The 18,533-nt window shown below is 37.4% G+C and overlaps 1 protein-coding gene and 1 long non-coding RNA gene across 11 annotated transcripts in view; one reads left to right on the forward strand and one right to left on the reverse strand.

The window, feature by feature from the left end:
* elovl6 (ELOVL fatty acid elongase 6) overlaps positions 1-10,061 on the forward strand; it is a 29,260-nt gene extending 19,199 nt beyond the window's left edge. For 4 of the 10 annotated variants that reach the window (XM_079629798.1, XM_079629791.1, XM_079629789.1 and 1 more), the window contains exons 2-4: positions 3,553-3,684; positions 4,656-4,807; positions 8,482-10,061. In XM_079629798.1, coding sequence (XP_079485924.1) covers positions 3,614-3,684; positions 4,656-4,807; positions 8,482-8,915 — 657 coding nt within the window. In that variant the 5' untranslated portion in view covers positions 3,553-3,613 and the 3' untranslated portion in view covers positions 8,916-10,061. Of the gene's footprint in view, positions 1-1,287; positions 1,612-3,552; positions 3,685-4,197; positions 4,278-4,655; positions 4,808-8,481 lie in introns of those variants that run through there. The other 6 variants (XM_079629795.1, XM_079629794.1, XM_079629792.1 and 3 more) reach the window with 4 other exon arrangements.
* The window catches only part of LOC307007998, a 132,749-nt gene extending 116,330 nt beyond the window's left edge, over positions 1-16,419 (reverse strand). The window contains exons 1-2 of the long non-coding RNA XR_013799742.1: positions 16,170-16,419; positions 11,550-11,679 (exon numbers count right to left, since the gene is read on the reverse strand). This is a non-coding gene — a long non-coding RNA (uncharacterized lncRNA). The remainder of the gene's footprint in view (positions 1-11,549; positions 11,680-16,169) is intronic.
* Between the last annotated feature and the right edge of the window lie 2,114 nt (positions 16,420-18,533).

An 18,533-nucleotide genomic window follows, 5' to 3' on the forward strand; every position in this document is an offset into this window, starting at 1 on the left:
ATATTATATATTCTTCTTTAATTCATTGTCAAGAAGCTTTTAACTAGATTTTCTTGCAATAAACCGCTATCTAATTGGCTACAATGGCTGTTTGGTCAAAGTCAAAATGATTGTCTCTCTGACTGTAAACAAAAACCCTTTAAAGGTAGGGTAGGTCAGAATTGTCTAAAAAAAACTTTTATTCAAATTTGTTTAAACTGTCTTTATATACCAATGCATAATTAAAATGTAAGTACTCTGATAAAAAGAGTATAAAAATCGAGTGACTCTAGACCGTTTAATATTCATTAAACACAGCTCATTAATTCCATTCACTCCCACCTAAAAACGGGTGCGCGACTGCGCGCACGTGGGCAGAGCCAGTAATAGAGCTGGTAAGTCCCGCCCCTTCCGTAAAACCCCGCTGGACCTCAAAGTTAAAAAACCGTCAATGCAAGTGAATGGGAGAAAATAATTCTTTTCTGGTCCCTTTTGAATTGTGCCATGAATGTGAACATATGTTGTCTGTGAATTTTTTATATAATCTTTCATGTTACAAGTTTGACAGTATATGGTATGATTCGTCGGCTAGCAGTTGTGGAAAAGACATAACGAGAAAGACTACATGTCGCCTATGTGACGTCACCCCATAAAGTTGACTTGCCCGTGGTTTTCGCCAACCTCAACGATTTTGTCCTCTCCCTGAAAGAAGGCGGTGAAGTGCACCAAAGACACAGCCATGTCTAGCGGGATCCGTGAGCTAGAGCCGTGAGCTAGTGGTGTTGAAGTTTCAAACGCCCCGAAAGCAGCGCCGAGTTGTAGTCCACAAAGTGCTCTCACACAAAGTCTACCCGTATCAAACTTCTACCCGCTAAATTGTAGCATTTTTCACACGAAAGATTATATAAAAAATTCACAGTCAACATATGTTCAAATTCATGGCACAATTCAAACGGGACCAGAAAATAATTATTTTTTCCCATTCACTTGCATTGACGGTTTTTCAACTTTGAGGTCCAGCGGGGTTAGCGGAGGGGGCGGGACTTACCAGCTCTATAACGGCGGTAGTCATGGCGACGTCGAGTGACAGTCGCGCAAGCCAATCCTGTGATTCGTCCCGAATGGAAATAATGAGCTGTGTTTAATGAAGATTAAACGGTCTAGAGTCACTCGATTTTTATACTCTTTTTATCAGAGTACTTACATTTTAATTATGCATTGATATATATAGAAAGTTTAATCAAATTTGGTAAAAAGTTTTTATATAAATCCTACCTACCCTACCTTTAAATATTGAATATCTTTTTCTTTCTTTTTTTTGCTAGCTGCGTCTAACGTAATTAATGCATAATGACATGCAAACAGAAGTTTGTAATGGATTAGCAGAACCAGTTTTCTCAAGTACAAGCTTCTTGCTAGCTGGCACTGTGCCATAAAATAAAATGTGCCAATAACCAGTGCATTTAACTAGAGTAACAAGAGTTCAATCTTCCAATAACACTGATAAATCAGTCCTATAATATATGTGCATACTGCTGCAGTCTCCCTTTGTACACAAAGAACAAAGCAATGACAAGTCAAGGTTGGAGGGGGCTGTACATTGAATGGACTCACTGTTATAAGCAGAGTGAGGTCAGTGTTTCTCACATCCACTAGGCTGAAAAATAAAATGATGCCCAGTGTGCTTTCACAACCTACACCCAAGCCTACAGAGGTCAGAAGAGATTACTACAGTACAAAGACACTTAGAACTATATATTCCATTATATTTTGATCATTCAATGTATCATTTGAATTTTTATGTATAGAGGAATTGTCTGAGGCTTTATCCAATGGGTGATTAAAACCTAAGAACCTCTAGGGTTCCTCGTTTACCTATTCGACTGTAGTTCTTGGAAAGAGAACAGAGTCACACAGGAGATGATACTGGCAGGGAGAGACGTGCCCTAGTTTTGGCCCATAATGCCAGCTGGATGCTGGACTGGCAAAGCTCCCATCTGGATGACTTCTGCCATCAACTGAAAATAAATACTGTCATTATTAATTAAAGCTTATGTTTCAATAGGGATGTGAAAAGAAACGCAGTTCATTTTAATTAAAGGCCAGTTTTTGCTCTGACAGCATCAAATGAGTATCAATACACATATCAGACTATTTAACCAACACTTTAAGTTGATTCATTTGATAACATTTACTTGATACTAGTGTTAAAAACAAAGTACTTTAACAAAAATAAATTACAATAGAAGAATTGAGTTATTAATATGCCATTGTTTCAATTTAATTTGTGAGCATGGTATCAAAATTAGCACAGGACCATGAAATTGCTCTCATGTTGGTATTGTGATGTTAGTACCCTTATTGTTATTTATGTTTTTAATGGAGTTACTTTATACAGATGTTTCCTTACTGTCACCAGAACGTTATTTTCTTTCAATTACAATTTCCTTGGCATTCAAAAGGGATGGATGGGGCGTTATGGAAGCAAATTTATTTCAAATCAGATTTAGGGGGATCAAAATGCCCTCAAAAATGAATTAGACGACACTGTGGATATTTCCAGCTTCCAGATAATGCAGTACAGCACTGCCAGATAATATGAGCTCCTAAAAGCAACACAAGCTGTCAAAATAAGCCCAATAAGCTGTTTGTGATAAAAAAGCTCCAACAACAGTTTATTTCATTTTGGCAAGATAAGTGATGAATATAGGATTTAGGAAACAATGACATATTTATGTAATGTTTGATGCATTTGGACAAAGTTGCTGAGCCAAATGCATTACATCAGGATTTAATGTGACATTTATAATAAATAAATTTTAAAAAGCATTAACATCAAAACCTGTACACAACATCCAGTAGACCAGTATGCAAATGTTTTAAGACTGGAGTTTGAAAAAAAAAGCTCTGGCTGTTCTCTTGTTTTTTTAACAGCTACATAACTGCATTATAATATAGTCAGAAAAGTCACAGGACCAGTTTGCAGGTGGCATTTTCATCATATGCTAAGTCTACAAATTTGACAATGTAATATGAGGCTTGTGTGTTACCATACACAACGTGTCAAAATGCAAATTAAAAGAAAATGCAGTTCTTGTGAATGAAATGTTTTTCTCAGTTAAAATATGAGGCATTAAGCATACACTACCGTTCAAAAGTCTGGGGTGATTTTTAAAAGAAATTAATACTTTTATTCAGCAAGGATGCGTTAAATTGATCAAAAGAGTCATTATAAAATGACTACCATTTAAAATAAATCCTATTTTCTATTTATCAAAGTATCCTGAAATTTTTTTTTATCACAGTTTCCATAAAAACTTTGAACGGTAAGTGTATATACATAAGAATATTTAGTTTGGAAAAAAGCATCTGTTAAATGAGCACTTGCATATGTCTTATAGGATTTATAGTTGGTTCTGGTGTTCTAAAAATAAATCAACAAAATATTAAAGACTTTGAAACGTTTATGAAAAGCTAGTTGATTGAGCAGATGGACACACTAAAGGTTGTTGTGAATGGATACTTGAGTTTTCTTGGACTATACTAATTGTATCATCATCTCCCTCCTTACAGGAAGAAGTCCTTCCTGTTCTCTGCGCTTTACGCTGCCTGCATACTTGGTGGGCGGCATTTAATGAAACAAAGGGAGAAGTTTGAGTTGAGGAAACCTTTAGTACTATGGTCTTTAACACTTGCAGCCTTCAGGTAAATATGTCTATTGGTAAATGGTCTTACATGCAAATGTTTGAGTGTGTGTGTTTGACATACATACATTACATGCATCTATCCATTTGCCTACAGCACCTGTTAATGCTCAAACATATTTGCGTACTTTACATATTGTGTAACATATTGCTGTTATTATGATGGAAATATTAAATGTAAATTAGAAATAATGTAGGTCATTACTTTCACAGACAGTTAAGTGATATTTTTACACCACAGGCACTACGAAGATTTTACTGCACATTAAACCAAACGTCATAATGCAATGACAGTACAAGATGAAAGCAAAGTTTGAGACCTCCTTCCCTTGTCATTTTCTCAATTTTGCTAACAAATTATAGTTTAAAAACACTTACACCAGTCAACATGGAAAAACAATTCACATTTCTGTGATGTGGACTTTTTATTTTATTTGTAAATGATGTCGCTTTGCACGTTACAATACAACACTGCAGTGAATACTGTGTATTCATAAATTGTTTCATGTTTTAGCAGATTAATGGTGTTCATTATAGGCAGAAAAACAAGCCACTTCCACGTTCCAAGTTACTTCATAAAGACCTGCATATATGGTACATAAGAGGCCTGCATATATGATATTGTATTGATATCTAAATTATATAGTAAAGGGCACAATGATATAACATATCACACACTCTTCTTTGTGTGGAGATCAGCACTATAGTTACTATAGAAATGGGGTGACACAAGCTACCTCGCACTTCCAGGTTTTTCACATGATCCAGCCATTGGCAGCTTTATAAGAAACCTAAAACTGTAACCTGAGTGCCAAGTAACTGCTCTGCCATAAAGCATTGAATAAAGCATTGTTATTAGTAATGCTATGCCCTTGAGTCCTTACAGTCAAATACAGTTGTATGTACTATTTAAAAAGTCAATTGTATTTCATTTTGATTGTCTCTTTTGTTTTGTTGCACCTCCTTCTTCAGTATATTTGGTGCCATCAGAACCGGTGGCTACATGATGAACATCTTGATGACCAAAGGCCTAAAGCAGTCAGTGTGCGATCAGAGTTTCTACAACGGACCAGTCAGCAAGTTCTGGGCCTATGCTTTTGTCCTCAGCAAGGCACCTGAACTAGGTGAGATTATACATTAATAAGTCTCATTTCAGTTTTATGGGTTAAGATTAAAAAGGTGCAGTAAGCAATTTCTGAGAAAAGCAGGTGAAAATTTAAATCAACACCCGAACAAACAATTTTGAGAATATTTGCTAGATGTCTGTTCTGTGTGTGCTAAAAAAAAAAAGAAGCTGTTTGCACATAGTCCTGGCTGTGTAAATAGCAAAGGAAAAAGTGGATCGTCACCACAACATTCAGCAATAGTGGGATACATGCTTATGATGGGGAAGGAAAGAGTGTGAGAAAATGGGGCATTTGTAGAAAGAGAGATGGCTGAGATATTACCACAGAGGGTTACGATCAGGCAAGAGAACCCGCGTTTTAAAAAAAGCTTTACAGCGCTGTTAGAGTGTGAGAAGGCCTGAAAACGGACACCGAGTTTGCTTTGTTTTGCCATGTTTCACAGAACCAAGATATGCTGTTGTTGTTGTTGTTGAATCACAGCTGATTCATCCATACTGTTATCGTTGCCTGTGTCGTTGCATAGCATGTTCGTTATTTTGGGGGGGAAGAGCAATGAAGGGAGGGGTGTGTTTCTTTTGGGTAGGGGTGTGTGTGTGTGTGTGTTTCAATTTCAAATATAAACAAGTCAAGTCACCTTTATTATACAATCGCTTTATACAATGCAGACTGTTTCAAAGCAGCTTTACAGTGATAAACAGAAAAATTATTAAATGATGCAAAATTCTATGATTCAATTCTGCTGTAAAGCAACTCTAAAAAGACAATAAGTAAACAGAATTTAGACCAATTGTATAAATGCTTCATCTGTATGAAGCAAAACTATAGACTAAAAAAACATTCAATAGTAAATAGGCTACATAATTTTTATTTTGTAAAGTTAGACTTCATTCTCACACTGTTGGATTTGATACTAAAATAGTTCATGCAAATAAATAACCACAGCAACAGTTGAAGCCACATTACCAAATCCTTAACTCTATTTAAAACAACTGTAATCATTTAACAGAGAAATAAAGTTAAATGGTTCTAGTAAAATACATTATGCCTCTTCTATGTAGCCTGCTCCAGTGACAAAGCACTACTGAGAAGCCTAGTGTTCATCTGCATGAAAATAATTGGTTGTGAAAGCGTAACAGAATTTGTTAGCGTGGACCTTGCAGCATAACCCCAAGTCTAGAAATCTGGGATAGTGGTTCTATTTTCCGCCTGCCTGGGCCTATTGTGTTTGCCATGTCCTGGCGGTTAGTGGGCTACCAGGCCCATTGTAGAGACAAAAAGACAACACTAAGACAACGTGAGGACCTTAACATCCCTAATTAGGGCCAGGCCAACCGTGATGAGTCAGTTATGTACAGCAGGAGACACACCAACATATATAGACTTTTGACCAACTGAAAACATGCGCGTGCCTTTTCTAATATCGTTTCCATATCATGTGTTTAATAGGACAAAAATCTTCACTTCCTGGGAAAACTGGTACAAAGTATCAATAATAAAATACTACAAAGTTGCTGGAAACTAGGGAAGCGTGTGACACTCTTTTTGTACATAAAACATTACTAGGGCCTCAGAGCGAGTAGATGAAATACAATTAAAAAAAAAAAAATGTAATGTGATCTTGTGTTTGGAGGCAAATACCTAATGTTTAGAAACCAAAGCCCAAATTTACTAACAGCTTGCGCCAGTGCAAACCCTCTTTTTGGCGTTAGAAAACTTCTGTCAGGATTTACCAAATACGCTCAGTGAAAAATGAGTGCTGAAAAGACGTGATCTTATTGCATATGCATTTGTAGTAGTTTCCCTTTCAGATGCAAAATTTATGGGAGGAGAATATTTAAACGCAAGGTGATTTACTAAGGTTTGCGCTAGTTCATTTACTGGTATTTGCGCCATTATTTACCACCCAAAAAAGCATGTCTTAAACCAGATGCCAAATTGCGCTGTTGTTGGTAGATTGTGTTAGTCATTATGGAAATGATCCGGCTTTGTCTGTGTTCTTTAATTTGCGCGTTGTTAGTAGATCACGCACAGAACTTTCCACTCCCATTGGCGCTTTTTTTGGAATTGCACTCTCAAACTAATTTGCCCCGTTTTGTAAATCTGGCCCTAAATCCTTTTGGTGACAGACTTTGACTGAATAAAACAATGTTTTAGATGGTTTGGAATGTGATTGGTCTGCACGTAAGTCCAGTTATCCAGCTGAAGCAGATCAGTTTTTTGTTGTGCATCCAGGAATATATTCGGTAAATGTGTTTCCATCATAGTTTATGCACATTTTCTTATCAAAAAAAAAATAAATCTGCCTCAAATGAGCGTACAAGCTTTATATGCACAATTGCCCATCAAGATGTTATGCACATTTTAGCGTATTCCCAATATTCGTATAAAATGTGGATGGAAACATAGTTCATGTCACATCATTAGTTGAGCCAATGTGGCTTTACATATAGTTTCTCTGCACACAGCAACTTTAATGACCTAATTGGTTCCCAAACTGGGGAGCGCAATCCCTAGGGGGGGGGGCCTGGAGTTATAAAAAGGGGGGCATGGGAAGGCTAAAGGATAGTGTACAGTCATTAGATAGTTATGCAAAAGAAGCCTCTTCAGGGTGATACAAGACCCCACTGTGAACGTAAATAATTAAACAAAATATTATAATTTTTTACCTCAAGATGACTCGCAGTACCCGGCCCACTTGAGCAGTCTTTCATTGCTTGTAGCTCATGGAATAATATACCACTAGATTGCGCGATTGAAGAGTCAGAATTAAGTATTGCAGTGAGACGTGTAAAAAAAAAAATCAATAAATGATGGTTCTGCACTAAGCATGGACGAATTTCTGAAAGAACTGCCAGTGCCAGGTAAACGTAAAGCAGACGATGAATCTACTTCAAACGTCAGAACTACCCAAACAAAGTGTCTACACCAGACTTGAGTGGCAGGACACGACAAAAGCAAATAGAACCCTTTTTAACTTATTTTGAACCCTTAGCTTATCAAGTGTGGCGCGACAACCATCATGTCTGGTGAAGACACTGTTTTAAAGACAAGAAAATATGACTAGGCCTCGGATTCACCAGTACAATGGTGGTAATGAAAAAAGACAGTGTGTTGTGTGTCTCAAAATATGAACTTCTGACCGTATGAAGCCAAACAAGTTAAGATGGCACTTAGAGACTTCATATAACCAACACAAAGGAAGCCCGTTGCAGTTGATTAGTAGAGCTGTATCGATTACAATGTTTCAAATAAATCCTATGAGATTTTCCAAGTAAGGTCATGTCTGTTTAGGGTCTTTATGTTGGTGCATGCAGGTGGGGGGGTTTCAACTATGTTTCTCTACAACAGCAGAAAAACCAACCTAATGTGCAACTTAAATGTTGTAATGCTTCATTTTGATCATTCTTTAGCACAGTGGTGTTTTCGCAGTTTTAGCTGCTACATTGGCCAAATAAAACTTGTTTTGTCTAGTGAATGCATTGGAACACTTTGCCCTGATTAGATATTCAAGATCTAGAACATGCAAGTTTAATTTAATACCTTAATCTCCACTTACTATTATCAATAATACAAAAATAACAAGATAGCATATCTGAGACAGCCAATAGTTTCACCGTAACCAGCATTTTTGTTTCTCTCTCACAATCAGTCTCTTGCTCTTATACTTTCAGGAGACACACTATTCATTGTTTTACGCAAGCAAAAGCTGATCTTCCTGCACTGGTATCATCACATCACAGTGTTGCTCTACTCATGGTACTCCTACAAGGACATGGTGGCCGGCGGGGGCTGGTTCATGACCATGAACTATCTGGTGCATGCCGTCATGTATTCCTACTACGCTCTTCGGGCCGCCGGCTTCAAAATCTCTCGCAAGTTCGCCATGTTCATCACCCTGACGCAGATCACCCAAATGGTGATGGGCTGCGTGGTCAACTACCTGGTGTATTCGTGGATGCAGCAAGGCCAAGAGTGCCCGTCGCATGTGCAGAACATTGTGTGGTCGTCCCTCATGTACCTCAGTTACTTTGTGCTCTTCTGTCAGTTCTTCTTCGAAGCCTACATCACAAAGACCAAATCCAACGCAGCCAGGAAAAGCCAATAAATCAAGAAAATGATTTTGAAAAGTGAATCAAGGAGAGCAAAGTGGACCAATGAATGGTTAGTGGATGGATGAGTCTTTACAGTTAGGGCTTATGGACTTGCAGAAGAAAGAAGAGAAGACCATGAGAGGCTACGATCAAAGCTTGTGCATACTGTACTACTAACGTATAGAGATAAATCTCCCCGCCACTAGGGGTGCTCTATTGAGTCGCACTGAGAAATCATTATGATTATATCAGTTGAACTAAAAAGAACAAAAAAAATGTGTCTTTATGTGATGTTTATGTGCCCAATTCAATTCTCTGCATTTAAAAAAATGTATAGACTAAAAAGGGATGCAAAATAAATTCAAACAGAATTAGGGAGAAGTTTAAATGGACTGGGACATTGGGGGGGGGGGGGGGGGGGTCAAAGAAAATTATATGGATAGAATCAATATTTGTGTGGTTATGTCTAAACATTAAATGTTACCGTTGCATTTTTATTTTGTATTGATTACCGGTAGATACTAGAGTGTGTATGATAGTTTTGTATGAAAGCCATGTCAATGGATGACTGGTCAATGTTGAGCTAAAAATGCCACAGTGTGTTCAGCATCGCAGCACCAAAATCCTCTCAGGACTTAGAGTTTTCCATTTGATGTTCATATCATTTTAGAAAAAAAAAGAAAAGACGTAAAAAAGGGCAAAATAGTCAAGGTAGTCAAATAGGCCTGAAATGTTTATGCCATTGGATCACACATACACAAGCAACCACACAAGTATTTAAAAAAAAGAGACTGAGAGAGAGAGAGAAGATAGAAGACAAAGACCAGTGAAGGCTGTTTTAAGAGGACATTTCTGCCAAATGATCATCAGAACACCTGAGGCTCTTGTGGAGTATGAATCATCGGACCTCTCTGAATCTGTGGTTGTTCTGACCTCTGAAATGCCTGGCCTTCTTCCCATGGCTTAAGGTCATAATTATCATCTATTCCAAAGACCGACAGCATACAGAGTCCAAACAAGCCCTGTCTACAGGACCATTAAGTCAAGCATACTTACACAAAATGTCTATATTCACTGTAACAAATCTGAATAACTGAATGGTGTCTATTGTGCTCTTGTGCATTTGCACTGTATACATGTAAAGCATCTATAGACGATTTTAACAAAGAGCCGTGAGTGCTGAAATAAGTGTCTGTGTTTTTGAATTCCATTTCTCCTTGTTTACCTTGGTAGGACTGTGAGATATTCTTTGTGGTACATATTTTGCTCTCATCTCTGCAGGAAAGACATATGAACTGTCACTCTTGTGGTGAACAGGCTCAGCAACATGCCAGATGGGAGCACTATTGCCACAGCAACAATGACATAAGACATTACACATAAGTTCAGACTGTCCTGGTTTCTAAAGCCAAGTTCTTCGAAGATAGTCTCAGATAAAGGCTCTGAAGTCAAAAAGTTTGGGATTTTGGCATTTTAAATGAACATCACAATTATAGGCCTATGTAATAAATCAAAATGATCCACATTTAAGTCACAGTTACAGTATGTCACTTCAAGAAAACATACTTTTAAGTGCTAATTAACCATTCCAGTGATGCAGACACAATGATGGTATTCTGGTCTAAGCATAAAACAGTGTGCAATTAACTTCAGATAACTTAGAATTAACTTCAATGTGGGTTGTACAAATCAACTGAATCTGAATTAAATAGATAAATTGTTCTTTGTACACATTTTAATATGTTGTTCCAGTATGATCTACGTTTTAATTTCCTTTTTTTCATCCCTGCATGCTTATTGCTTCTCAAAAGAGAAAAACTGGCGAAAAACAAAAACAAAATGTGTCTGACATGTTGAAAGTTCAGCCCTTCAGGACTGTTAACACCCTTTCAACCAATCACTGGCTACAGGAAAAAAGGCTTGTTACTACAGTGCACGATTTGAAGTATTCAGCACTGAGGTGGGGGAGGGTTGGGGTAGAGTAAGAAGTAAACCCGTCTCATCTAGACATACATTATATACTTCCTCAGACAATAATATGTTCTCTGAAATCTAGTGTCACTGTCAACTGAGTTATCTTCCCTTGTGACACCAAAGTATTTCATTCACGTCTTTGCATTACAGTCATGTGTAAGGCAATAAACTTGATTTGACTCACTCACTGCCCTATGGAGAATGCCACAAAAAGCCTTAGGTCAGATGTGCCATGCTCTGTCTAGCTCACAAAATATCAGTTATCATTTTGAGAGGTCAAAGACTCCACAGCATGTCAGTCAGGACTGTCTGGGACAGATTTAAAATTGTACTGCTTCCAGAAATTGTAGCATTGTTATTTATAAGCAACTGTAATGATTGAAAACTACAAATAAAGTAAAATATTTGCATAAATATAAATGAATGACTAGCAAGTCTCATATACAGGGTTTGGGAAAGTTACTTTTACAAGTAATGTGTTACAATATTGAGTTACTCCCTAAAAAGTAATTCACTGTTTTAGTAGCTACTTTTTATGGATGTTACTTTTTCTCGTCTTATTTTTGGCAAATGTAAAAGCCCTTTCACACCAAAAACCAAACGAATAAGCCTGCAGGCTGAAGGACATGCAAATTCACATTTGTACAGTTGAGTGCAGTGCAGCTCAATCAAACCTTTCAGTTGTACAGCCATTCTGGATTGCAGAAAAATAGGATGCAGGAGAAGAAAGTTCGCCACTCTTACGTCACACAATGCCTCTTCCTCTTACCCCTGAATTCCCTCAAGGACAGAAGGGGTATCAATCTATAAATGGAAATCAAAGTAACTTGCGTTACTATTTGAAAAAGTAACTCAGATATTTTGTTGTAAATTTAGCCTAAACAAAAATCCATCAAATTTTCTATCCTTGCATCCTTCCCTGGCCTTGCCTCCTAACAGGGGTGGAGCAGAGACGTGAGGAACGGAAGCGAGGAAAAGAAATGAGGATGCACAAATAAAAAATGAGAAGCACCCCAAAATAAGGTTTTTAAAGTAAGTATGCTACATCGCCACATGGCCATCGTGCTCAATTTAGTGAATGAAATTCAATTACAATTTCCAATAGATGTTTTTCAATTTCTAATCAAATTTGGTCTAAAAATGTCTTAACATTTGCAGTCTGATAAATAGTGAGTAAAGAAAAAAAATCCCAGTTGATAGTTGATATTTTGTCTGGTTAAATCACACAGTAAACGGTATGTTGTGTTAAGCACACTGCTTTATGGAGTACATTGCAGTGTTGCACTGCTTATTTTGGCAAATAGCATATACTGTAGTTAAAGCTACAATATGTAACCTCCTACAATAACAATTAACAAAGGTGTAGGTTGATGACGCAGTGATAAGTAAATTATGCCAGAATGTTTTTATTTATTGGGCCTATCCCTTTAAAGCAACACCAAGTAGCCTAGTTTTACAACCTTCATAATATATTTCCAAGACCCTTCTGATGGTACATCGACTTACAATAGGTTGAATGACACGTCTGCCATAGCCTGACGGGCTCTGTATCGCTTTTACTGGCACTACGGAACTTCGGGGTTCGGGTAGTAACCCGAGCACAAAAATAACTACAATATTCGACTGCTTTACGGCATACCTCACTTCCCCCACTTCCTCAAATTCAGACGTGAGAGCCCAAATAGCATTTGTTTGCCGGCTGGTATAGCATCTGTATGTTGTTGTCACGGCCGAAGCAGCAACTAAACCGAAGGAGGCAAAGGTTTTGTCGGAGGAGACTAGGAAGAGAAAAAGGGAGAGTGATAAAATCAAAGGCCGGACGAGGATCAATATTGGTCCAGCGTTCGCTCGCTGGCGGGAGCTAGAGGAGGAGTGGTGCCCGACCGATGCTGACTTGGCCGTCATGCTGTCGGACTAGTAATAGCTACATGATTAGACGGACAAAATCATATTTTAGGATAACTATCCTAATGACTGCAGGCTGGTCATGTTTGTTTATTTACTTATTTTTCTGGTGAAAGTGTCTTGCCTCAGGCTATAATGCAAATCGATTTTTCAATTTGGCAGATTCATCTATGGTTGATTGATATTATAATATTGACGATATATGGCTATTACCTACCACACAAATTTTGAATTGAATTAGCATATCCATTATGTAAAACAGTAGCCAATAGTCTAACGTTACTATAATGACGCTGGCTTGTAAACGTGAGCTACGCGATCTTTTGGCGTTTGAAAAAAATAAAACCCATGAAATTATATATGACATGCTGACATGCTGTAGCCTACCTGTGATGAAGACATTTCATACGCAACGCAGGCAGTCTGCCTAAGACGAGAGAACTCCTTCTGCAGAGTTCGGGGGTATCGGCTTGTCAACAAATGCACGTATATCCCGTTTATATACTGTCTATGGTATATCCCCTGCTGTAACCATGACAGATTTTGCAACACTAGTAGAAGACAATACTTTTTCCTAACTGTATAGAGGGACCCCATACTGTCTATGGGGGACCCCTAGAGCAAAAGCTACTTGGTGTTGCTTTGAAGTGATGGGACTTGTGTCTCATGTTTATGGATGAGTGAAAACATTCATGTTTTGTAACATGATTGTGGTATGAAGCAGGTCGCGATTGCTAATAAAAGAGACAGGCGAGTCCCGCGGATATAAAGGAATATAGGCCTAACCCCTCATTTACACTGCACACGTGTGCGGCGCATTACGGCTGCGACACGGCTACCGGAGCTGATCACGCCCATTCTAGTCAATGCTTGTGTTTACACCGCGGCGCTTTTCAGAAGCTTACCAGGGGTCTGTTCCATAAAAGATGCTAAGAAAAGCGGGGATTAAACTCCAAAACCCGACTTGAATAAACCTAACAAATAAGTTGGGGCTAAAGCGGTTTCATAAAAGGTAATTCAAGTTCACGCAATCCCACTAATTTGATCCAGGTTTATCTAGTCTAGATAACTGCGTGTGCACGCGTTTCTTAAGCAGCCCTGGAGGTCGATCATAGATCAAATCGATCCACCATCAAACTGCATATATTTTGTGCTGTTTTATGCGTTTGAGACATGGTGTTTGCAAAACTTACATTTCACAGGTATATTCTCCATCTGAAAATCTTAGAAAGTCGTGCAAATAGTTAAATTTAGCTGTAAACTTCACATTGAATGAGCGCTGCTGCGCGCATGTGCGCCAAATAGGAGCGCAATAATTCTAATATACATTTTGCTTGGAAAATTAATAGGCTATGCGATATTTTAATAACACCAGAAATATCTTCTGATTATAATAATTTATCTTTAGGATGTTGGATCAGTTGCAGTGAACTTATATCTCATTACACTCATTTTATACTTATAATAAAACAATTGAACAGAAGTAGGCCTAATTCAGGGAATCATTTTTTTTTTTAAGAAACCAAATATAATAAAGATACAAAAAATAGTTTTGGGTTTAGGACATAAGCTACTTAAAAAAGATGACTTATACTTATTTAATTAGAATGCTAGGAATTACAGCTTTTAAAGCAATCTTCTTTTTTGGAGAAAGCAAGAAGGTTTGGTTAGATTTAGTTTATACAGTGCATTATGGAGAGGATAACATGAAATTAAGTCAAAAGTATACATTTTGAAAAGATATGTGCAACTCTAAAATCAAAGAATATTCCATAAAATAAAGGAATACATTAGCCTATAACTAAATAACCTTCCCTCCCTTAATTCTAGTTATTTGTTATTTAATTTATTTACTTATTTAATATTTGATATTTAAATAATATTACTTCAATAACTTATTATGAATTATGTGTCATTATAAGAGTTTGATATAAATATGTGAATGTTTGATTTTTTCCAATTTTTCCATATGTAAAAGTGTCTAACTATGTACTTAATGGTTGTTGTTCTAATTGTTTTTATGTGTTGGTGGGTATTATCACAAAAGAAAAAAGTAGAAAGAAAAAATAAGATTTATTGGGGGGAAATATTATGTCTTTAAAGGAACTGTCCATTTGTATAATTGTGAAATGTATTTTAATTGAAAGACATAATAAAGTACATGAAATATAAATGCTATAATATTGGTTGTTGGACATTAGATGTGCCTTATTTAGAATTTTAAACCTACAATTTAGTGTATTTTTATGATATAAATAACTGTAAAGGGACTATTGTAATGGGGTAAATCAAGTGTAGGTTAATATGGCAATTACTAAGCTCAGATTCATCTTACCAGTTTAAATGTATACTGTGCTTTTGTAATTATTTATTTTAAATGTTCTGTTTTATACATTTTTAAAACTATCTAATTAAATCACAAAACACTCAGCCAGTAAGAAAAGAAAACCTGTAGGATATATATGTATATATATATATATTTATATATGTATATAAACTCCGACATATATGTTTGTAGGCCTATATTGTCTAATTTATCATTGTAGCCTTATTTAAGTTGATTTTCTTTACTGTATATTTATTTTTGGCCTTATATTGGTTAATAAAGTCAAATAATGGTATGAGAGAGTGTCAGTAATTGTGTTCCTATTGGTCAGTGTTAGAGGATCTGTGCAACAACTGAAGCTTAGCCTGACAGTTAGCCTGCCCTGGAGCAGGCTAGTTTCCCAGCATAAGTTACCAGGGTAACTGAGTTTGAACTATTTTAAGTTTGCTTTATGAAACAGAATCAACTGACAATAACTTAAGTCTGACAAACCAAAATAAGTCTGGCTTGTATTCTAATCTTGTTTTATGGAACAGCCCCCTGAAGCAATAGGCGCCTAGTCTATTTTTGACGGACGCGCGTCCAAGTCGCACCGGAAATACTAAATAAAAGTTAAAAAAAAAAACTGTCAATTTTAAAATAAACACCCTTTGCATACTCCCAATTGTATTGCACACCAATATATCCTTGGTAGTACAAAAAATCAAGAAAAAAATATGTTGGACAGGCAAATCACGTGGTCTCGCTCATCCAGTCCCTTCGCTTCTGAAATGCTCCTGGTGTGAGTTGTCACCACGTGGAGGACTGAATAAAACCATGTCGGAGCCGTGATGCGCCGCACATGTTTCATTCTAACTTACCGCAAGTGCTGAATTAACGTTACTCACTTAAGTCAGTTTAATTGACGAAACAAACTTGAAACGCAGCGCTGTTTCATTTGGTCTAACGTACACTATCAAACTAAACAGCATTTGACTGTTGAAAGTTATAATGTTATTCTATGTGTTAGTTTGTTTGCTATATGTACATTTGCTCACCTGTCTAATAAACTAACTTAACTTACATGCAAGAGCGGCGTCCATGTCAAGTCGTGACTCGTGAAGCTCAGTCAAGTCCAAGTTAGTCGCGAACGTGGAGCTCTCGGCATCTCGAAAACACAACGCTGATATTGATCCTCATACTCGTTTTAGTTCTCCTTTTGTCCCAAAGTCTGTTTGCCGTGGTCCATAACGTTTGAACGAAACAACAACAGCTAGACATCGTGCACTACGCAGTTGTCCACGTCTGTCGCCATGGTTACTATGGAAGTACAAGCGGAAACCAGGGACAACGCCGATGATATTACGTAATTGACAGGCGACAAGTGAACAGGCACTTTTTAAAATTGTGAATTTCTGTGCAAGTGGTTTTTGGATGATTTGATACAAAATTCTTACATTGTGTAGCCTACCATTAAGCAATTTAGGTACATGAGGCCTTTATTATATGATATCTATGCATGAGGCTGTGCTGTATCGTAAAGAAGTCACGACGCGAACCTCAACCCATTCAACCAGGGGCGTAGAATTTAGTAAGGACGCTATGGGACGTGTCCACACTCCCTACCAATATCCAGTGACATTGATTTGTCCCTAGCAATAATTTCGATCAAAAATGTAATAGATTTAATATACCACTGGTCTTGTGGTTTTTATGTATTACTTATTTTATTTAAGGAAACATCACAAGAGCGTTCTGAGTAAAATGTCCAATTACACAAACGGTATCGGAGTCCCGATCCTGAACACGCATCGCTAAACTGATTGATTGGCTTTGTGATTTTTCTTTCTAACTTGTGAGAGGCTGTAGCTACATTTGGTTGGCAAAACTCATCCGAAGGAAACCTAGTAGGCTAAGTGAGGGAGAAATCAACAGTTGCTCAAGAATACGGGCAACTCGCGTCAAATATTAATTTGGGGACAGCCGTTTTTACAATATTTGTTTACAAAAAGTTTGTTTGTGATAGGTAATGAGTTTAGGGGGGTAGAATACACAGTTTGTACTTTGTACAGTATAAAAGTCATTATGTCTATGGAAAGTCCCCATAAAACATCAACAAATAACCTTGGTCTGTTGAAGGCTTGGTCTTGTTGAAATGAGAGGCCTGTTTGATCAGTCTCATCAGCTGGACTGAAATAAGTTTCAGTGCTCTTAGGATACTGAAAACATGGCTCGGAGCAATGGTCACAAGTGACACCTGTGCCATGTCCAACAGGACAAACTGGACAGTATTGATGTGAAACATTTATGCCAAGAGTTAATTTCTGTTAAAGGGTTAGTTCATTTTATTAAAAAAAAATACAATTCTGTCATCATTTACTTACTCAAGTTGTTTCAAACCAGTTTATTTTGTCTGCTGAACGCAAAAGATATTTTGAAGAATGTCGGTTACCAAACCATTGATGGTAGACATTGACTTCCAGATATATATTTTTTCCTTCTATGGAATGGGGTCCATCAACTGTATTGTTATCGACATTCTTCAAATTATCATCTTTTGTGTTCAGCAGAAGAAAGGAATTCATACAGGATTGAAATAGTTTGAGGGTGAGTAAATGATTTTATTTTTTTGGGTGAACTATATCCCTTTAATGAAAGATACAGACATGTGTTTGGCTTCTTCAAAAAGTAAGGAACAAGATAGTATTGCACTATTGCATTGCACTATGAACGGAGTAAAGTTAAGTCTCTGTTAAACTGCCTCCTTGTCTTTATTAGTTATCTGTAACATTACAGAATTAATGAATTAACATATTGTTTAGGTCAATATAAACTAAAAACCTTACTACATTATCCTATTAATTTCCTGATTCCTCCGCTTCTGGGGATGTCCCCACCAATCTCAAAATCAAACCTACGCCCTTGCAGCCATGACTTATTCATGAGCCTTGCCTCGATTACCTTATTGCTTTTAAAAATCGGTTACCACACAATACAAATAAGTAAAATCACTAAAAGCCTTCCTTCCGTTGCAGCAGAATAAATCAATTCACACAGGTTCTCTTTCATAGGTTCACTCAACGCTGCGGATAGCGCACTGGGATATCCTCTGGATGTGCCGATTGCCTGAAGCCTTATAGAATCACGCCAATTCATTGGCTGATGACGCTCGTGCAAGCTGGCTCCGCCCCGACGCTCTTACGTCGTAGCATGATAAACGCGCGTACGCGCCATCTTCTCCTCAGATTTATCTGCCTTCACGAAGCGGTCACTTCTTGCCCTTCGTTCGGTTTTTCTGAACCCAAAAATTTTCAACTACAGCTTTCGCCTCGACACTTCAGCGACTGGTATAAGTGGAACTCCGTTCTCCTTACAGTGAAGTGTCATGGATTATCGATGCTGCTCTCCACCATGCGCCATGCGACGCTCACAGTAAGTGTGTGGGTAA

The sequence above is a fragment of the Phoxinus phoxinus genome (assembly GCF_949152265.1).
Source record: "Phoxinus phoxinus genome assembly, chromosome: 12".
NCBI classification, from domain to species: domain Eukaryota; kingdom Metazoa; phylum Chordata; class Actinopteri; order Cypriniformes; family Leuciscidae; genus Phoxinus; species Phoxinus phoxinus.